Here is a 21,918-nt window from a genome sequence, read left to right on the forward strand (position 1 = left end):
GTTACTCGTGCAATTTGAGTTTGAAAAGTCGCCCCTTCTGCTTCCGCCTATACGTTCAAACTTAACAACAGACACAAACGTACCTTTAGAAGCCTCAGACGAGCGGTTGAATGCGTCTCTCCGCTCATACTTCCATGTGAAGCGTCTTGTCACCGCTGCTGAAATGCGGCGACGGGGCGTTTTTTGTCTGAGTGGAGAGCCGGTAACCAGGAAGTTGGGTTTTCCCTTTTCTTGACATCAGCAAACAGCGAAGCAACAACGTGGAGGTTTGGGCGAGTGACATGTGCTGATACTCCATTACAAATGTGATCTGGCTCCCTCTGAGTTCAATCCTGTTCACTGCCATCGATTACACACGCAGATGAGAACAATTAAGAACAAACTGAGCTTACATTTAGAAGAAGTGTTGGAAAAAATGAATTTATTTTACTTAAAAACAACAATAGTGTAGAAATATGCTGTTGCAAGTAAAAGTAGCCCACTTAAGTAAAAGTTTAAAAAAGCATAAAAATGAAAGTACTCACTGTGAAGAATGGCCCATTTTAAAATAATATATTCCTAACACTTTGGATTATAATTAAAGATGCAAGACTCACTAATGTTGCAGCTGCAAGGTCGAGGTAATTTCAATAACTTTATCTAATGGCAGGTATCTCAAGCCACAAGAATATATCACAATTTATAAGCTGACATATTAATAATAATATTAGTTGATAGTAATGGCATCTCTAGGCCTATTAATAATCTGAACATGCAGAGTAACTAACAAATGCTGCGAAGTAAAAAGTACAATATTGGCTTGTCGTGGAGTTGAAGCTTGAAGTACCATGGAATGAAAATACAAAGTATTTTTTGTACATTTTACCACACTATATTAATTTGACACTGACGATTACTTTTTACATGTAAAACATGTGCTTATATTATGCAGTACTATACTACTAATGTACCTAGTGGTATGGAACAAATCAAAAAATGTACTCCACATTGATGACCATTAAAATACTCACACATGTATTTATTAATGATAAAAACGGAATAATGTATTTATGCAAGACAATAAGAAAAATAACTAAGGAAAATATTGAAGAAAAAAAAGTTTGATGTCAACATTCAAAATTAAGATTCTGAGGAAGACACATTTTTAAATTTGAAATCATTCTATATTTCTTACAATATTTATTTTTAAAACTTGATTTGAAGATAATTTCATAATACATGCACTATTGTGTCTATGACTGCATGAGAATGTCAGACAAAGCCAGCAAATTACATGACAAAACAAAAGTCTTTATTAAAGTGTTCAGGACAAAGCACAATTCTCTGGATTTCTTCTCCAGAAGTTTAGAAAATATTATTATTTCATTTCATGTTAGATTTCCTCCTCAATTTACCCTCTATAACAGTTACGCCTTCTCCACTGTGGTCCTAGTTTGTGCCCTATTTTAAGAGGGATGCCAGGGAGCACAGCTGGATATGGCTCAGGTACTATTGCAGGCAGAGTGGCTGGTGGAGTTTGAAACTGTGGTCTGTGCTTTGAGTAATCATCTTTATTCGTGGTGTCTGACTTAGGTGTGACATTCAAGTCATGCGCAGGTGATTGAGGATTGATTGCTGGTGATTCAGCTTCAGGTCCTGCTGCAGGTGTGATGTGTGAACCGGGTGTTGGTTGTGAGTCTTGCCCAGACATTGGTGATTCTGTAAGAGGTCCTGGTTCAGGTGTTGGTTCAGAATCTTGCAGAGATGTTGGAGATTCTGTTGCAGGTTCTGATTGAGAAGATGGTTCAGGATCCTGTTCAGATGTTGGTGATTCTGTAACAGGTGCTGGTTCAGGAGTTGGTTCGGACCCCTGCCCAGATGTGGACGATTCTGTTGCAGCTGCTGGTTCAGACGATGGTTTAGGATCCTGTCCAGATGTTGGTAATTCTGTTGCAGGCTCTGGTTCAGGTGTTGGTTTAGAATCCTGCCCAGATGTTGCTGATTCTGTTGCTGTCTCTGGTTCAGGTGTCGATTCAGAATCCTGCCCAGATGTTGGTGACTCTGTAACAGGTGCTGGTTCAGGATCATGTCCAGATGTTGGCGATTCTGGTGGAGGTGCTTGTTCAGACGATGGTTTAGGATCCTGTCCAGATGTTGGTAATTCTGTTGCAGGCTCTGGTTCAGGTGTTGGCTCAGAATCCTGCCCAGATGTTGGTGATTCTGTAACAGATGTTGGTTCAGATGATGGTTCAGGATCATGTCCAGATGTTGGCGATTCTGGTCCTGGCTCTGGTTGAGGTGTTGATTCAGAATCCTGCACAGATGTTGGTGATTCTGTAACAGGTGTTGATTCAGAGGAAGGTTCAGGATTGTGTCCAGATGTTGGTAATTCTGTGACAAGTGCTGGTTCAGGTGTTAGTTTAGAATCCTGCCCAGATGTTGGTGATTCTGTTGCTGTCTCTGGTTCAGGTGTCGATTCAGAATCCTGTCCAGATGTTGGTGACTCTGTAACAGGTGCTGGTTCAGGATCATGTCCAGATGTTGGTGATTCTGGTGGAGGTGCTGGTTCTGAAGATGGTTCAGGATCCAGTTCAGATGTTGGCAATTCTGTTGCTGGCTCTGGTTCAAGTGTTGGCTCAGAATCCTGCCCAGATGTTGGTGATTCTGTAACAGATGTTGGTTCAGATGATGGTTCAGGATCATGTCCAGATGTTGGCGATTCTGGTACTGGCTCTGGTTGAGGTGTTGATTCAGAATCCTGCACAGATGTTGGTGATTCTGTAACAGGTGCTGGTTCAGGTGTTAGTTTAGAATCCTGCCCAGATGTTGGCAATTCTGTTGCAGGCTCTGGTTCAGGTGTTGGCACAGAATCCTGCCCAGATGTGGGTTCAGACAATGGTTCAGGGTCATGTCCAGCTGTTGGTAATTCTGTTGCTGGCTCTGGTTCAGGTGTTGATTCAGAATCCTGCCCAGTTGTTGGTGAATCTGTTGCAGGTGCTGGTTTAGGATCCTGTCCAGATGTTTGTGATTCTGTTGCAGGTGTTGGTTCAGACGATGGTTCAGGATCATGTCCAGATGTTGGCAATTCTGGTCCTGGCTCTGGTTGAGGTGTTGATTCAGAATCCTGCACAGATGTTGGTGATTCTGTAACAGGTGTTGATTCAGAGGAAGGTTCAGGATTGTGTCCAGATGTTGGTAATTCTGTGACAAGGGCTGGTTCAGGTGTTAGTTTAGAATCCTGCCCAGATGTTGGTGATTCTGTTGCTGTCTCTGGTTCAGGTGTCGATTCAGAATCCTGCACAGATGTTGGTGATTCTGTAACAGGTGCTGGTTCAGGTGTTAGTTTAGAATCCTGCCCAGATGTTGGCAATTCTGTTGCTGGCTCTGGTTCAAGTGTTGGTTCAGAAACCTGCCCAGATGTTGGTGAATCTGTTGCAGGTGCTGGTTCAGAGGATGATTTTGGATCCTGTCCAGATGTTGGTAATTCTGTTGCAGGCTCTGGTTCAGGTGTTGGCACAGAATCCTGCCCAGATGTGGGTTCAGAAAATGGTTCAGGGTCATGTCCAGCTGTTGGTAATTCTGTTGCTGGCTCTGGTTCAGGTGTTGATTCAGAATCCTGCACAGATGTTGGTGATTCTGTAACATGTGCTGATTCAGAGGTAGGTTCAGGATCGTGTCCAGATGTTGGTAATTCTGTGACAGGTGCTGGTTCAGATGTTGGTTTAGAATCCTGCCCAGATGTTGCTGATTCTGTTGCTGTCTCTGGTGCAGGTGTCGATTCAGAATCCTGCCCAGATGTTGGTGACTCTGTAACAGGTGCTGGTTCAGGATCATGTCCAGATGTTGGCGATTCTGGTGGAGGTGCTTGTTCAGACGATGGTTTAGGATCCTGTCCAGATGTTGGTAATTCTGTTGCAGGCTCTGGTTCAGGTGTTGGCTCAGAATCCTGCCCAGATGTTGGTGATTCTGTAACAGATGTTGGTTCAGATGATGGTTCAGGATCATGTCCAGATGTTGGCGATTCTGGTACTGGCTCTGGTTGAGGTGTTGATTCAGAATCCTGCACAGATGTTGGTGATTCTGTAACATGTGCTGGTTCAGGTGTTAGTTTAGAATCCTGCCCAGATGTTGGCAATTCTGTTGCAGGCTCTGGTTCAGGTGTTGGCACAGAATCCTGCCCAGATGTGGGTTCAGACAATGGTTCAGGGTCATGTCCAGCTGTTGGTAATTCTGTTGCTGGCTCTGGTTCAGGTGTTGATTCAGAATCCTGCCCAGTTGTTGGTGAATCTGTTGCAGGTGCTGGTTTAGGATCCTGTCCAGATGTTGGTGATTCTGTTGCAGGTGTTGGTTCAGACGATGGTTCAGGATCATGTCCAGATGTTGGCAATTCTGGTCCTGGCTCTGGTTGAGGTGTTGATTCAGAATCCTGCACAGATGTTGGTGATTCTGTAACATGTGCTGGTTCAGGTGTTAGTTTAGAATCCTGCCCAGATGTTGGCAATTCTGTTGCAGGCTCTGGTTCAGGTGTTGGCACAGAATCCTGCCCAGATGTGGGTTCAGACAATGGTTCAGGGTCATGTCCAGCTGTTGGTAATTCTGTTGCTGGCTCTGGTTCAGGTGTTGATTCAGAATCCTGCCCAGTTGTTGGTGAATCTGTTGCAGGTGCTGGTTTAGGATCCTGTCCAGATGTTGGTGATTCTGTTGCAGGTGTTGGTTCAGACGATGGTTCAGGATCATGTCCAGATGTTGGCAATTCTGGTCCTGGCTCTGGTTGAGGTGTTGATTCAGAATCCTGCACAGATGTTGGTGATTCTGTAACAGGTGTTGATTCAGAGGAAGGTTCAGGATTGTGTCCAGATGTTGGTAATTCTGTGACAAGTGCTGGTTCAGGTGTTAGTTTAGAATCCTGCCCAGATGTTGGTGATTCTGTTGCTGTCTCTGGTTCAGGTGTCGATTCAGAATCCTGTCCAGATGTTGGTGACTCTGTAACAGGTGCTGGTTCAGGATCATGTCCAGATGTTGGTGATTCTGGTGGAGGTGCTGGTTCTAAAGATGGTTCAGGATCCAGTTCAGATGTTGGCAATTCTGTTGCTGGCTCTGGTTCAAGTGTTGGCTCAGAATCCTGCCCAGATGTTGGTGATTCTGTAACAGATGTTGGTTCAGATGATGGTTCAGGATCAGGTCCAGATGTTGGCGATTCTGGTACTGGCTCTGGTTGAGGTGTTGATTCAGAATCCTGCACAGATGTTGGTGATTCTGTAACAGGTGCTGGTTCAGGTGTTAGTTTAGAATCCTGCCCAGATGTTGGCAATTCTGTTGCTGGCTCTGGTTCAAGTGTTGGTTCAGAAACCTGCCCAGATGTTGGTGAATCTGTTGCAGGTGCTGGTTCAGAGGATGATTTTGGATCCTGTCCAGATGTTGGTAATTCTGTTGCAGGCTCTGGTTCAGGTGTTGGCACAGAATCCTGCCCAGATGTGGGTTCAGACAATGGTTCAGGGTCATGTCCAGCTGTTGGTAATTCTGTTGCTGGCTCTGGTTCAGGTGTTGATTCAGAATCCTGCACAGATGTTGGTGATTCTGTAACATGTGCTGATTCAGAGGAAGGTTCAGGATCGTGTCCAGATGTTGGTAATTCTGTGACAGGTGCTGGTTCAGATGTTGGTTTAGAATCCTGCCCAGATGTTGCTGATTCTGTTGCTGTCTCTGGTTCAGGTGTCGATTCAGAATCCTGCCCAGATGTTGGTGACTCTGTAACAGGTGCTGGTTCAGGATCATGTCCAGATGTTGGCAATCCTGGTGGAGGTGCTTGTTCAGACGATGGTTTAGGATCCTGTCCAGATGTTGGTAATTCTGTTGCAGGCTCTGGTTCAGGTGTTGGCTCAGAATCCTGCCCAGATGTTGGTGATTCTGTAACAGATGTTGGTTCAGATGATGGTTCAGGATCATGTCCAGATGTTGGCGATTCTGGTCCTGGCTTTGGTTGAGGTGTTGATTCAGAATCCTGCACAGATGTTGGTGATTCTGTAACAGGTGTTGATTCAGAGGAAGGTTCAGGATTGTGTCCAGATGTTGGTAATTCTGTGACAGGTGCTGGTTCAGGTGTTAGTTTAGAATCCTGCCCAGATGTTGGTGATTCTGTTGCTGTCTCTGGTTCAGGTGTCGATTCAGAATCCTGTCCAGATGTTGGTGACTCTGTAACAGGTGCTGGTTCAGGATCATGTCCAGATGTTGGTGTTTCTGGTGGAGGTGCTGGTTCTGAAGATGGTTCAGGATCCAGTTCAGATGTTGGCAATTCTGTTGTTGGCTCTGGTTCAAGTGTTGGTTCAGAAACCTGCCCAGATGTTGGTGAATCTGTTGCAGGTGCTGGTTCAGAGGATGATTTAGGATCCTGTCCAGATGTTGGTAATTCTGTTGCAGGCTCTGGTTCAGGTGTTGGCACAGAATCCTGCCCAGATGTGGGTTCAGACAATGGTTCAGGGTCATGTCCAGCTGTTGGTAATTCTGTTGCTGGCTCTGGTTCAGGTGTTGATTCAGAATCCTGCCCAGTTGTTGGTGATTCTGTTGCAGGTGTTGGTTCAGACGATGGTTCAGGATCATGTCCAGATGTTGGCAATTCTGGTCCTGGCTCTGGTTGAGGTGTTGATTCAGAATCCTGCACAGATGTTGGTGATTCTGTAACAGGTGTTGATTCAGAGGAAGGTTCAGGATTGTGTCCAGATGTTGGTAATTCTGTGACAAGTGCTGGTTCAGGTGTTAGTTTAGAATCCTGCCCAGATGTTGGTGATTCTGTTGCTGTCTCTGGTTCAGGTGTCGATTCAGAATCCTGTCCAGATGTTGGTGACTCTGTAACAGGTGCTGGTTCAGGATCATGTCCAGATGTTGGTGTTTCTGGTGGAGGTGCTGGTTCTGAAGATGGTTCAGGATCCAGTTCAGATGTTGGCAATTCTGTTGTTGGCTCTGGTTCAAGTGTTGGTTCAGAAACCTGCCCAGATGTTGGTGAATCTGTTGCAGGTGCTGGTTCAGAGGATGATTTAGGATCCTGTCCAGATGTTGGTAATTCTGTTGCAGGCTCTGGTTCAGGTGTTGGCACAGAATCCTGCCCAGATGTGGGTTCAGACAATGGTTCAGGGTCATGTCCAGCTGTTGGTAATTCTGTTGCTGGCTCTGGTTCAGGTGTTGATTCAGAATCCTGCCCAGTTGTTGGTGATTCTGTTGCAGGTGTTGGTTCAGACGATGGTTCAGGATCATGTCCAGATGTTGGCAATTCTGGTCCTGGCTCTGGTTGAGGTGTTGATTCAGAATCCTGCACAGATGTTGGTGATTCTGTAACAGGTGTTGATTCAGAGGAAGGTTCAGGATTGTGTCCAGATGTTGGTAATTCTGTGACAAGTGCTGGTTCAGGTGTTAGTTTAGAATCCTGCCCAGATGTTGGTGATTCTGTTGCTGTCTCTGGTTCAGGTGTCGATTCAGAATCCTGTCCAGATGTTGGTGACTCTGTAACAGGTGCTGGTTCAGGATCATGTCCAGATGTTGGTGATTCTGGTGGAGGTGCTGGTTCTGAAGATGGTTCAGGATCCAGTTCAGATGTTGGCAATTCTGTTGCTGGCTCTGGTTCAAGTGTTGGCTCAGAATCCTGCCCAGATGTTGGTGATTCTGTAACAGATGTTGGTTCAGATGATGGTTCAGGATCATGTCCAGATGTTGGCGATTCTGGTACTGGCTCTGGTTCAGGTGTTGATTCAGAATCCTGCACAGATGTTGGTGATTCTGTAACAGGTGCTGGTTCAGGTGTTAGTTTAGAATCCTGTCCAGATGTTGGTAATTCTGTTGCAGGCTCTGGTTCAGGTGTTGGCACAGAATCCTGCACAGATGTTGGTGATTCTGTAACATGTGCTGATTCAGAGGAAGGTTCAGGATCATGTCCAGATGTTGGTAATTCTGTGACAGGTGCTGGTTCAGATGTTGGTTTAGAATCCTGCCCAGATGTTGCTGATTCTGTTGCTGTCTCTGGTTCAGGTGTCGATTCAGAATCCTGCCCAGATGTTGGTGACTCTGTAACAGGTGCTGGTTCAGGATCATGTCCAGATGTTGGCGATTCTGGTGGAGGTGCTTGTTCAGACGATGGTTTAGGATCCTGTCCAGATGTTGGTAATTCTGTTGCAGGCTCTGGTTCAGGTGTTGGCTCAGAATCCTGCCCAGATGTTGGTGATTCTGTAACAGATGTTGGTTCAGATGATGGTTCAGGATCATGTCCAGATGTTGGCGATTCTGGTCCTGGCTCTGGTTGAGGTGTTGATTCAGAATCCTGCACAGATGTTGGTGATTCTGTAACAGGTGTTGATTCAGAGGAAGGTTCAGGATTGTGTCCAGATGTTGGTAATTCTGTGACAGGTGCTGGTTCAGGTGTTAGTTTAGAATCCTGCCCAGATGTTGGTGATTCTGTTGCTGTCTCTGGTTCAGGTGTCGATTCAGAATCCTGTCCAGATGTTGGTGACTCTGTAACAGGTGCTGGTTCAGGATCATGTCCAGATGTTGGCAATTCTGTTGTTGGCTCTGGTTCAAGTGTTGGTTCAGAAACCTGCCCAGATGTTGGTGAATCTGTTGCAGGTGCTGGTTCAGAGGATGATTTAGGATCCTGTCCAGATGTTGGTAATTCTGTTGCAGGCTCTGGTTCAGGTGTTGGCACAGAATCCTGCCCAGATGTGGGTTCAGACAATGGTTCAGGGTCATGTCCAGATGTTGGTGATTCTGTTGCTGTCTCTGGTTCAGGTGTCGATTCAGAATCCTGTCCAGATGTTGGTGACTCTGTAACAGGTGCTGGTTCAGGATCATGTCCAGATGTTGGCAATTCTGTTGTTGGCTCTGGTTCAAGTGTTGGTTCAGAAACCTGCCCAGATGTTGGTGAATCTGTTGCAGGTGCTGGTTCAGAGGATGATTTAGGATCCTGTCCAGATGTTGGTAATTCTGTTGCAGGCTCTGGTTCAGGTGTTGGCACAGAATCCTGCCCAGATGTGGGTTCAGACAATGGTTCAGGGTCATGTCCAGCTGTTGGTAATTCTGTTGCTTGCTCTGGTTCAGGTGTTGATTCAGAATCCTGCCCAGTTGTTGGTGAATCTGTTGCAGGTGCTGGTTTAGGATCCTGTCCAGATGTTTGTGATTCTGTTGCAGGTGTTGGTTCAGACGATGGTTCAGGATCATGTCCAGATGTTGGCAATTCTGTTGCTGGCTCTGGTTCAGGTGTTGATTCAGAATCCTGCCCAGATGTTGGTGATTCTGGTGGAGGTGCTGGTTCTGAAGATGGTTCAGGATCCAGTTCAGATGTTGGCAATTCTGTTGTTGGCTCTGGTTCAAGTGTTGGTTCAGAAACCTGCCCAGATGTTGGTGAATCTGTTGCAGGTGCTGGTTCAGAGGATGATTTAGGATCCTGTCCAGATGTTGGTAATTCTGTTGCAGGCTCTGGTTCAGGTGTTGGCACAGAATCCTGCCCAGATGTGGGTTCAGACAATGGTTCAGGGTCATGTCCAGCTGTTGGTAATTCTGTTGCTGGCTCTGGTTCAGGTGTTGATTCAGAATCCTGCCCAGTTGTTGGTGAATCTGTTGCAGGTGCTGGTTTAGGATCCTGTCCAGATGTTGGTAATTCTGTTGCAGGCTCTGGTTCGGGTGTTGGCTCAGAATCCTGCCCAGATGTTGGTAATTCTGTTGCAGGTGCTGGTTCAGATGTTGGTACTGAATCCTGCCCAGATGTTAGTGAATCTGTAACAGTTGCTGATTCAGAGAATGGTTCAGGATCATGTCCAGATGTTGGCAATTCTGGTGCTGGCTCTGGTTCAGATGATGGTTCTGAATCTTGCCCTGATGTTGTGGATGCTGGTGGAGGTGCTGGTTCAGAGGATGGTTCAGGATCGTTTCCAGATGTTGGCAATTCTAGTGCTGGCTCTGGTTCAGATGATGGTTCAGGTCTATTGCCAGCTTCAGGTGTTGTCACTATGTCCTCTACAGTTTGTGGCTTGATTGTTGTTTGAGGAATCTCTCCTTCATGTCTATGTCCCGTTTCTGCCGCTTTACTACAACTGCATGTTTTGAGTTGACTGATGTTTTCAATAAGATCAGCACTGGGGAAGTTCATGCTCAAGACACCTAAGCAACCTTGGTTTAAGGAGCTTTTCTCATGCTGCACCACAAAGTCATAAAGCTGCTTGTTAACTTTTTTGGCCAATGTTTTAGGACTTTCAAGCCTTGATGCTGTACTATCAGTCAGTACAATGTGATGGTCACATAGGTGTGACTTGATTCGCTTTATGTTCCCTTCAACATTATTTAGCTTTTTATGTTCAAAGAAAAAAGATTCATGGTTTTCTGTTCCAGCAATGACAGTGTTACTTTGCAGAAAAACAATCTTTCCCCTTGCCTGTTGCATGTTTGGTATCGACAACATAGTCCATATTTTATCTTTGTTCTTTTCAATCAATTGCTTCATTAGTACTTCAACTTTGCTTTTGTATAACCTATGTAGTGTCACTTTCAACAGCACAGTGTCAGTACTATCTTTTAAGAAATCTAAAATGATCTTGAGGACTTCATCCAATCGAATGTGTTGCCAGAACATCCAGTGTCTATCCTGAATATAAACATGTTTTTGGTTGGGCAGCCAAATCCCAGCATGCACATCAAAATACCGTATTCCTACATTAAGTTGGTCTTTTAAGGTCCAAATTTGAGATTTAACAAGTGGTCCTCCATATAATGATAAGCTTTCGTGTGTTCCTGGAATGGAGATAGCAGATACTGAAGTATTCTCAGGTATATCCTTCATCCAGTTCAGGTTATAAAATTTGCGATCTAGGGTTGGGTTATCATTGAAACCGGTCCATGAGCTTGAACAGGAGGTTATTCTGGTGGGAAGAAGACACATGAAACATGATATTCGCTAATTTAAATAATTCAACAGCAGAAAAAAGTTTCAATAGTTCTTCAACAATAGTCAAATAAAAAAGGAAAACTGTTAAAATATGAAACAAATATTTGCAGAATATGTAGCTGAGTGATGTGATAAAGCACGTTATTTTATGCAGAATAGGGAGATATGGTGAGAAAGAATTACAACACAATACAATTACCAATGTTAGGTTTGACTTACATACAGAGAAGCCAGAGGCAAAGATGGATCCCCATAATTGGTTTGTTGGCTAAATTATAATCCGGTGAGCTCATTCAGGATTTATTCAGCTCTCTTTCCCAGATGTTTACAATTTGTCTCAACTGACAATTTGTAAAATGTTTTACAAGAAACGCTCTTACCCGCGGACATGACTAGGACAAAAAGGCAATTGGCTCCCTTGTGAGCGAGCAGCCGTAACTTAAAGATAAACTTTCATTTGCATGATACTACTCTCTAATCTTTTATTTTGAATAGCAGGGAGAGGGAGAGAGAAAGAGACAAAGATGTGTGGGCATCGTAAAAGTGGTGAACAGATCATATAACAATCTAGTTAGTAAAATGTGGCTTCAGGGAACAGTCAGTTTAGATATCCTTTACATGCATTGCATGCAGAACCCATTTTTGACCTAAATTCAATTAATTTAATGTAAGAATTTAGGAAATTCACTTGTATTGGAACAAATATTAGTATGCAATATCTGTGTGGACAGCTACATTATATGGCCAAAACTATGATGACACACTTGTCCACATTTTGTGTATATTTGGTTTGGACTCTGGCTGTATCTTAATATTTATTGCACAGATACAAGTATGTTACTATCCTTCTCGTTTAACTTGAAAAAAGTGTACTTTCCCAAATTTTGAACTATTCTTTTAATGCTACAACCATACAGTGATATTATAGAAAAAAGTATGCATAATTGCTTTCTCAGAAGTGCGGAGGACGTTATAGCAGTAAACTAACACTCATGGTTTTGGAATGAAAGGTATAACAAGCACATACTGTACTTTGTTCAGGTTACCTCTTAATTTGTGTTTATTTTATTAAACACTACCTGGGCAAATGAAGACGACAGTATTTGGTTTCTTCGGGGTTACTTTCATGTTTGCATCATGCTGTACATTTTTGTCAACAGGTCTATAAAGCACACGCTCTTGTGACGTACAGAAATTGAACATATACACAGAGCCATTTACCTTCTGTGATTGGTTGTGCTTTGCTGTTACGTCATCCTTATCCTGGCCAATAAGCTTGTGTCTGGCGCATGCTGATCCTCTCCCTCACCACCTGTTGCATCTTAGTGGACAGGTTATCTGCAGAGGCATGATCCCATAAGACTTTACATGGACAATTTTTTGACAGTGGCAATTCAAAGCGGGAACCATCAGATAATGCCTTTTAAATGACAAGAGTGCGTTTGATTTGACAGGGGCTCAACCGCTTCCAACGGCTACTTCTGCACCAGCTTTTGCCTGCGAGTTTATCCCTTCTTTATCTTGGCAAGATGTCTGTGAGAACTCTCCCCCTGGTTTTCATTAATCTGGGTGGAGAGATGCTTTACATACTGGACCAACGCCTACAAGCTCTCAACACGTCTGAGGACAATTCAGAGAAAGGTAGAGGTAGCTAGAGAACTGACAGCTTGGTAGTTGTGTTACGTGTGTAGCACCCAGCCATCCCTCCTGCTGACAAGCTGAAGCCTTGCTGTCAGATGTTCAAAAACTGAAAATGTGCAGCTCAACAACTCCAAAATGACAAGTCTATTTTCTTTCTTTTCTTACTTGGTACTTGGATGCAGGAGTCTGGTCAGAAAATGACAGAAGAAGAGGTATCCATGTTGTACTTTAGCTTATTATTGTATAGTCAGTTCATTGTGGTCCTGTAGCAGTGGTGGAAGAAGTACTCAGATCTTTAGCAAGTATATATAGTTAGTTACTTTCCACTATTGCCCTGTAGTGTCTGCTATTAGCTGTAATGAGTTGAGGTCAATTGTATGATACAGTAGTCGGCCTATAGTCTCTAGAGTAAATCCTAAATCAACCAAAACACAGTGACTACATCTTTGGTTAAAAGTCAGTTAAGACAGGAATCTGACTTTTTGGTATCTCTTTCATATGAACATTATTATGCCATGTAAATGTAATAATTTTGTAAAAAACTGCATGTCAAATTGTCATAGAGAGACAAACAACGAGACAGCTAACTAGCAGGAAAACTATATCAAGTGTTACCTAGCTTGCTATGTCTAGCTAAAGCTAAATTTGCTAACTGATTTTACTGTAATTGTAATACTGTATAGAAAAAGAAATACATTGATGGATCAACATATTGGTAATCCTTTGTTTTATTCCACGTAACTAAATGAGGCAGTAGCTAATCCAATCATGATGGAGAAACACCTAGCTTAACTCATTGGTTTAGCAGAGTAACTCAGCTTTTAACTCCAGTGTTATTTGGTGGGATTAAGCTACTACTAAACTTCTAGGTTAATGTATCACTGATTCTCATATACTGTAAACGTCAATTGTTAATGAAATGTACTTTCTTAAAAACCAAAGAACCTTTATTAGTAGATGTGGCATACCTGCCCTGAAGACTGTCCAAAGGCTGCATGCAGTAATTTCTTGGATCTTTTCGCAAAACCTTTTAGTAAAGCAGTATAACCCACTGAGGACAACCGGGTATAGAAACACTGCATTATAGTTGGATGACCATCAAAACAAGCTCTTCTGTGCCGTTTTCATTCCATGACCCAAAATAGCCAATTCTAACCACCTTTCTGTCTCTGTCTCTTCCCCACTCAAAGTGATGAGTGACATTGTTGGGGCCATGTTTAGTAAAGACTTTATGGATGAACTTCTTAAACCCCAGCAGCTGTATTCTCACAGGACACTGAAAACAGTGCTAACTCGGTTAGCGCACGCCTCCATCATGAGGCTGAACCAGGCCAGCATGGACAAGGTATGTACATGAAAATAAAAATACATGTTTTTGAGTGTTTGGTGGAAAATCCAAGTCAAGTTTTTACATGTCAAAGAAGATCAATTTCAAGGCCTGCCCAGCACTGTTGCATTTTTGGTTTATGTTTCCAGGTTAATACCAGGTCACATGTTGAGGATTTAATGGTTTAAATGAATTATTAATTTAATTCATTCATTTTTGTGTCTAGTTGCAATTTGAAAAAAGGAAAATTGTCGTAGTACTTTTGTTTGAAGAAGTGGTGCGTCCTTAAAGTTTACACCTTCTTTCTGTTCTTCCCCTGTAGCTTTACGAGCTGATGGTCATGGCGTTTAAGTATCAGGTCTTCCTTTGTCCACGGCCTAAAGACTTGTTGCTCATCACATACAATCACATAGATACCATCAGGGAATTTGTAAGACACACTCCTGTGGTTGTGAACCAAGTGGACGAGACACATAGGAAGATCATTGAGGTATATTGAGAGCGGTTACTATAATGTACTTTAATTACCATATTCCATTACTGAATCCTTCAAACCCATTGCCCCAGGATACAGTAGCCTATGTCTATACAGTCCGTCCAATAAGTTAGAGCATACTCTCTGGTTTCCATATGTCAGTTTTTAATCACCTGTCTCTTGTGTGACCTGCTCTTGTTTTCCTTGCTAGGTATACTCATCTTTGCCAGAGGGTGAATTCCAACTTCTCCGACAAACATTGCTCATATTTTTTCAAGACATGCATGTTCGCGTGAGTACTCTGCTGTTTTTTACTCATCCCTCCATACAAGTGAAATGAAAACAATTTGTATTTTTTTGTTATTATTATTCCCTCCTCTTAGGTGTCACTTTTCCTCAAAAACAAAGTCCAGAATCCCAACGGACGTTTTGCCCTGTCGGCATCTGGCCCGGTACCTCATGGGATAGATGTTCCAGGGCTTATTAGGTAGGCAGCTGACGAACATGGCATTGAATGTGTTCTGATAGTTACGTATGTACATGGTGACATAAAGGGTCCCGGTTTAAGCTTGCATCTAGCATCTTTTCCACTAGCATTTAACAACTGATGAAATTGTGTGACAAATATGAATTGCCATGATATTTGATGCAGACTTTAAAGTCTCCAGAGGATGAATCCTAATGACTTTTGGGATCCTCTGACTTTTCATCAAGCACCACCAAGAATTCAAAGTGTTCAATTATCCAGGATAGAACAAAATTGGGCATAGACCTTCATGTTCCCCTCTGATGATCCTTTAACTTTACATTCGTTGCCATTTGTCCAATGATGATCCCATCAGCCTCAGCTGCACTTTGTTTGGTACCAATTAGCTAATGTTAGCATAGTAACACGCTAAACTAAGATAGTGAACATGGTTCAGATTATACCTTCTAAACTTAAGCTCATTATCACTGCAAGCATTTTAGCACACACACGTTTGGATTTGGCTGTAGATCTTTGTTACTTGAATGGTAAACAGCAGATACCCATTTCATTTACAAAATGGTCAAAAGGTTCTCTGTTAGCATGCTAACATTCAGCATTTAGCTCAAAGCACCACCTTTACAATCCATTTAGCATTGAAAAGGGACAGAATTGTTGACATTCAGTTTCTCCGAAAAATAACAGAGTTACTGAACAGTGGCTAACAGAGGCTAACAGAGGCTAGCTAGGAAAGCAAATGTGTGCTTCTCAAGTTAAGGCTGGCCTCTACAACACAATTAAACAGAGCTCATTTCTGTGCTTCTTTACATGGAAAATGTATCATTACATTTCTCTTGCATCTGTTATTTTTCAACTTGATCTAATGTATGTGGCAAATTATGAACTAGCAACTGACTAACATAGTCTTTGATTTGCACAGGCCTACAAGCAAAAGTATAGCATACTTTCTGGCCTGATTGTTGGGCATCAGGCAATTTAACGGCTCACTTCCATCAGTGGCACCTGATGAGGCTAGTGACGACAAGTGGACATGTCTTCATTTTAGATTTTCTTGAGTTGAGTCTCTTATAAGTTATAAGTGCTTGTAAGAAACATCTCAATATTCCAGAGTGTCATCATCTGCTTCCCGTTTCCACAGGATGTTTGACAGAAAGGGCAGAGAAGTGAGACGTGGCGAGTTCCCCACAGGAGGAAGTTACACCAGCCCCATCAGACAGGGATGCTTTGAACTGCATGGAGACAGAGTCATCCGACTGGGCATGACCATGTATGTGTGAACTGTATTGGTACTACACCACATTTATATGGATAGTAAAATAGTGGATTAGGAGGCGACACTGCTGTATCTTGTGTTTCTTGAATTTAAAAAAAAGGTACACTGGGAACAATCCAGAGGAGACGCACACATCCAAGGCTTCTTCTGTCAAGGTAACAACCCTATTTCTTACATTACCATAGCAGCAAAAACACAGTTGTAGTTAACTTAAGTTTTCATATTGATATCAATTTCATGCGTATTATATTATGTTTATTACATTTTTCCATCGCGGCACAGTTCCTTAGGCAACATTTCACCTACATTAAAATTAATTTAAATACATTTTACAGAAGAATAGCTCTGCTTTAAGAAAGTATAACCGTCACCACATGCTCCCGATGATGGTTTTCTGTGATGCCAAATTACCTTCATAGATGGCAGCAAGCTACTCTACAGTCCTCGAGTAAGTTCTTTACATAAATATAGAAGTGCAATGCCAGTGATGCAACATAACGAAGTACATGTATTCAAATACTTAAAGTACAATGTTGAGGTACTTGTAGTACTTTACGAAATATACTCCTACATTTCAACAAAACAAATATTCTAATCCTTCACTACATTTGTATGAGCTATAGTTACTAGTTGCTTTACATACATATTAATAATATTGAAATTTTATTTTATAACACTCAAAGGGGGTATTTTTCTGCACGAGTACATTTTGATACTGCAAGTACATTTTGCTGAAAATCTTGTGTAGTTTCACTTAAATAAGATTTAGAATGCAAGACTTTCACTAACGTGGTATCTCTACTAGGATCTGGAAACGTTTTCCTTCACAGCACAATTCTCTCCATTGTCTCATATTTTGCTTTTGATGATGCATCAGAGACTTGAGACCATTCTCCATTCATGTATAACTTTCCTGTACACCCCCACCATCCTGCTGCAGAAGGACGACGCTCCCAACCTGCTGGCCAAAGAGGAGCTGAATCTGCTGGCTCGTCTGATGGGAAGCATGAAGGCCGAGAACACGCCCGAAACCGAAACTGGCTTTCGGATCAACCTGTTTACAACAGACCAAGAGGAGGAGGAAGCGTGAGTGCTTTTTTTTTGCTTTACTCATTCTCTGCTATTAAAATAACAATGATTCCCACGATTATGACTTTTATTTTGATTAACAGGGGAGCTTCAGGGGGAGCTGAGCAGTCCTTGTTCGGAGTGATAAATATTCAAGCAATGCAGGTAGGGTGATGTAATACTGTAGACTGTCAACAAGCCAGCTTTTAGTTATAAACTGTCTGCAAGTGTCGAATACTTCTTTACATACCACATACCACAAATAAATACACCCACTTTTCTAGACTGCAGTTAAATATTTACTAACCACCTTCTTCACAACGGTTACCTCATTGGTTTGTTGATTATACGTCTGGGCTTTTGTTTGATTCAGGATGAACAGGCTGCGACACAGCTGGCACGAATTGCGGGACAGTTTGCCGAAGGAGACGAGCTGCCTGAAGATCTCAGCAGCAGCAAAGGAGACGACCTGCTGGCCATGATGGACGACCTCTGACCCAGTTGTGTCGTTTTTTTAAACGACTTTTAAATACCGTTTCAACTTTACTGCCTAACTCTTTACGTCAGGTCAAATCACTTTAACTGTCACTGTGAGCTTCGATTTAACCTGTAAAATATGCAGTTGTTGGTGTATTCTGTTCTACACCTTGTTGTTTAACATTGAGGAAGATTAGAGAGTAAAAGAAATATCCAATGACTAAAAAAATACTTTATTTTAAATTACTAGCACTTTGAAAAGTGCTACATGAATGCAGTGAACATTGTAAGACCTGCTACATTTGATATGCATTTTCTATATAATAATTATACATTTTCAATAAATGGATCCATATTTGTTTTGTTTCTATTCTGTTTTTTAAATACAATATAAGACTAAATAAGACTGATGCAGGGATCTCGATAGAAAGACGAGAGACAGAAATTATTTATATTTTTCATTTGTTTTTATTTATTGACTAAATTGACTTAGGATCTGGCAATTAAGGGAAATGTGGTGCGTGCATTTCAATTTCCCCAAAGGATATCTGAAATACATTTGATGCATTATTGCATTATAAATAACTTGCAGAAATATCATCAAATATGTTGTAGGAAACATTATGATTTATTTATCCCTTGTATGCATTTATTAGGAATTTGAGTGTTTTTATATCTGCTTTTTCTTTGACGTAGAATATCTAATGCTGTTTATACATGATCCTTCTGATCATAATTAAGAACCTTGTTTACTCTGTTCATAGCTTATTTAATTTTCATAATTCTGTCTTTTATGTTTTGTAACCTCTTATATTTGTAAAGATATTGTAAACAGGAAAACAAATCCTATTGAACCGTGTATTGGTGATTTCTGAAGCTGCCTGAAGAGGGCGGTGTTGTTCTATGTTGACGCACAAATCTGCGACGCACAATGAAACGTCATCACGCTGCGCTTCCTGGTTCGGACATGTTGCGGGAAAACCAACTTGTTTACATGTTTGAACGGTTTATCGCCACTTGCAAATATTGTGGTGAGGGGTTTAACAGGAAATAAGGATTTAACTAATTCAGGTATGTCCAACACACAATATATCTAGAGTATAATATGTAACATTTGCTCTCCTCAGGCGCTGATGTACTTATTTTGGTCCGTGCTGAAGCTAACCGTTGAAGCTAGCTAATTCAGCATCAATGGAGTTTGTCTGTCTCACAATAAAACAGCTCAGTTTGAGGTAAAGATGCATGAATATATTAGCTGTATCCGCTGTAGTAACCTTTATACAATGTACCAATATCATATAGAGGACAGAAACCGTTGCGTTTTATTTTGGGTATTAGCCCATGTGAGTAACGAGTGCATGTGATAAAAGAGATGTCAATTCCTTCTTGGAAACCTCCTTTGACGAACAAAAAAAATTCAAATATCCTCCAAGTAATTATAAGAGTCTTTAGTAACGCTATTTCACCTCTAGAGTATTAATATCGTACTTTGTTTTCTTTCCTGAACTCAAAAAGTGGCCGTTCAGTCACTTAATAAATGTTCAACCAGTAACTGCGTCTCTGCTGATTCTTAATTAGTGCTTCATTAAATGCAGGTGTGCTTATGTCTGTGACTACATGTCAAATAAAAAAAGACAGCGCTATTATCAGTTACAATACAAAGCAAGTGCTTAATTAGAGAGATAAAAGCGTAGATTTTCAATTAGATTTTTGTGATATTAAACTTAAACTAAGGCCTTGCTCCTATTTTCTAATATACATTGTTTGGAATTTTAACAGTCTACAAATGAAGGATGTTTTGAAGCTTTTCACTGACAGGCTAATTACTACTGCAGTTTTATAGCTCTTTTTAGCTCTGACTTGTTTTGATTAGAAGTTTTCATATTTTCAGTTTTTGGTTTAGATTTAGGGGAATTAGTTTTCAATGTGTCATGGTCATATGTAGACCGATCACATACGCACTGTGGACAAACAGCCCTAAAACACTGTAATTAGGTTTTGCTAATGAATTGAATGGCAGCTAATCTTCTGCTTGTCTGCAGGTATCCCCCGACCTCTGGAGATCCCCTTCATCAGCCTCCATGGAGTCAGAAAGGACTGAATACCCAGCGCTGAGCCCGGCGCCTGTAGCTGAAGTCTTCAACTCCATCCGGGAGCGCGCAATCGCGGAGAACAGCATGGTGGTCCTGCTGCAGGGTCTGCAGGGAGAGGTGACCACGGTGGACCTGAGGAACGAGAGCACGGCGCGCGGCCGCGTGGTCAACGTGGATGCCTTCATGAACGTGCGTCTGGAGGACGTGCTGTACAGGGACAGACGGGGCAAGCTCACCAAGCTGCAGGACATGTTCATCACGGGCAGGAACGTTCGCTACGTCCACATCCCGGACCACGTGGACATAATGAAGACCATAGAGAGCCAGCTGGCCAAGATCCACCGCGTCCGCAACTTTGCCAGTCATGGAGGAGGCAGAAAAGAGTACGCAAAGAAAACCAAATAACTTCTTTTCTTTTCCGTGGAAGGATTAAAAAATAGAAACTCAGTTGAGTACTACTTGGGCAAGACTACAACAATAATACTTTGGGGCAACAAGCATTGCACTAGATCAGCAGTTTCTGACCAGAGGGGTCACAGTATGATTAAAGGGATAAGAATGAAAACAATATGCCAGCAATACAAAAATACTTTTTGACATTTTTTCTATTCGGTGGTTTATAAATACGGGATACCTTCACCCTCTGTGTTTGAACTGCTCTCAACTCATGTGCACACCGAGACCTCCACCTGTGATGACGTCAGGTCATGAGATGAAAAGGTTGGCGATATAGGCTGACCAACTCGCAATTGTTTTCATTATTACATTTTCTTGATTAATTTATGAATCTTTGGGCTCCAGTATGTCACTTCCCAGAGCCCAATGACATCTTCTGATGTCTTGTTATCAGCCCAAAACACAATGATATAGAGTTCAGTGATATGCAAACAGACAAAAGCAGCAAATAGTGACATTTTGTGAGGCTGGAGAATGTTTTTGGAATTTACGATTGATCGATTATCAAAACATTTGCAAATTGATTTTCTTTCAATCGATAAATCAGCTGATTGTTGCACCTTTACACACAACATGAGCATCTTTGATGAACCACTGGACTAGCTAATGAGTTGAACGCTCTCCTTGTGTTTTGGTAATTGAGTTTAAAGTTTGTAATTGACACAAAATAGCCTTTTCTTTTTAAATACATACAATAATTATGAATAAAGATGCTTACAATTAACTTGTCCCCTCGAAAACATCTGTTTCAGCGCACCACTGCTTTATTAAAATTTAATGGAACATATTACAATTCACAGCGAGCGCGGGAGTGGCCCAGTGTGTTTTCTCTTGAGCACAACAATATCCGTCTGTCGGCCATGAAAGTTAATAACTGCCCGCATGCAGGAAAACATTAGTCACCATCGATGCCAGTCTGGTGGAGGGAAAAACAAGCGGGCATATGTTTCCATGTTGTCCACCTCAAAAACATCTCTACTGCACGCATCAGTGAGCCGTCGCTCTCTCCGGTGATTTGGTGGCGTGCCATCCCAAGCCTGGCAGGACGGGACACCGGTTAGCCAATGGAAACGAGCGGAGCGGGGTCAAAGGAAGAGAGCATTTTGCTTGGAAACTGCCGTCGCAGTGTGCTCCCGATAGAGAAATACGATTGGGAATTTGAGGAATTTGCAACGGGGTATGTTATTCCTACTCAGTGTCAGGAAGAGGACAGGCCTGACATAACACAGGCGGAGGCAGCTGGTGCAGTTAAACCCGGCGCTGTAGAAAGATGGCAGTGCATTAAATTAAGGAATATGCACACAGGAATGTCCCTCGGCGGGTGGGTCATTGTTTTGGCTGCGGCCTCGGTGTGTTTTTAGCGACATATTTTTCTCTTGACTGCTCTAAAACCGACATGGAGAGCATCTGAATGACAGCAGCCCACATAATGACTGCTTAGCTAAAAAACACGGCCGAGCGCCACCTCAACACTCACTAAACTCAGAATAGTACTTTACAGAGGCTCAACCGCAACAACAATTCTTTTACAGGACGTAACACGGCTCGGTCCGCTGTCACAGACTCCACCTGTGGTCAAAGGAGTAGTCAGTTCTTGTACTTTAGTACAAGTACCAATACAACAAAGTACAAATAATCCATACCAATAAAATCCCTGCTTTCATTTTCTTTCTTCAGTAAAAGAACAGAAATATTTTCACCAAAATGTACTTAAAGCATTAAAA

The 21,918-nt window shown here is 42.2% G+C and overlaps 2 protein-coding genes across 4 annotated transcripts; both read left to right on the forward strand.

The window, feature by feature from the left end:
- The first annotated feature begins 12,426 nt into the window (after positions 1-12,426).
- oscp1a (organic solute carrier partner 1a) lies at positions 12,427-17,995 on the forward strand. Of its 2 annotated transcripts, XM_076106279.1 has the most exons (12): positions 12,427-12,538; positions 12,721-12,750; positions 13,729-13,883; positions 14,188-14,355; positions 14,552-14,632; positions 14,724-14,827; positions 15,966-16,094; positions 16,201-16,249; positions 16,520-16,540; positions 17,041-17,186; positions 17,273-17,333; positions 17,542-17,995. In XM_076106279.1, the coding sequence occupies exons 1-12, from the start codon at positions 12,427-12,429 to the stop codon at positions 17,662-17,664; spliced, it is 1,179 nt and encodes a 392-aa protein (XP_075962394.1). In that variant the 3' UTR covers positions 17,665-17,995. The 2 variants fall into 2 exon arrangements, with proteins under 2 accessions (XP_075962394.1, XP_075962393.1); XM_076106278.1 differs by lacking the exon at positions 16,520-16,540 and having other exon boundaries at positions 16,201-16,255.
- A 588-nt stretch (positions 17,996-18,583) lies between these two features.
- On the forward strand, positions 18,584-20,918 carry lsm10 (LSM10, U7 small nuclear RNA associated). Of its 2 annotated transcripts, XM_076106207.1 has the most exons (3): positions 18,639-18,676; positions 18,773-18,877; positions 19,688-20,918. In XM_076106207.1, the coding sequence occupies exon 3, from the start codon at positions 19,727-19,729 to the stop codon at positions 20,141-20,143; it is 417 nt and encodes a 138-aa protein (XP_075962322.1). In that variant the 5' UTR covers positions 18,639-18,676; positions 18,773-18,877; positions 19,688-19,726; the 3' UTR covers positions 20,144-20,918. The 2 variants fall into 2 exon arrangements, with proteins under 2 accessions (XP_075962321.1, XP_075962322.1); XM_076106206.1 differs by lacking the exon at positions 18,773-18,877 and having other exon boundaries at positions 18,584-18,716.
- The last annotated feature ends 1,000 nt before the right edge of the window (positions 20,919-21,918 follow it).

This window comes from Anarhichas minor, unplaced genomic scaffold, assembly GCF_050575085.1.
Source record: "Anarhichas minor isolate MPS153535 unplaced genomic scaffold, ASM5057508v1 ptg000033l, whole genome shotgun sequence".
NCBI classification, from domain to species: Eukaryota; Metazoa; Chordata; class Actinopteri; order Perciformes; family Anarhichadidae; genus Anarhichas; species Anarhichas minor.

What these genes read in the sequence shown, in the direction of transcription:
- lsm10 (XM_076106206.1), top strand. Translation starts at nt 19,727, where the DNA reads ATGGAGTCAGAAAGGACTGAATACCCAGCGCTGAGCCCGGCGCCTGTA.
- oscp1a (XM_076106279.1), top strand. Translation starts at nt 12,427, where the DNA reads ATGTCTGTGAGAACTCTCCCCCTGGTTTTCATTAATCTGGGTGGAGAG. An exon ending in CACATAGGAAGATCATTGAG is followed by an intron (nt 14,356 to 14,551) that starts GTATATTGAGAG and finishes TTTCCTTGCTAG; the next exon opens with GTATACTCATCTTTGCCAGA. An exon ending in ATCCGACTGGGCATGACCAT is followed by an intron (nt 16,095 to 16,200) that starts GTATGTGTGAAC and finishes TTTAAAAAAAAG; the next exon opens with GTACACTGGGAACAATCCAG.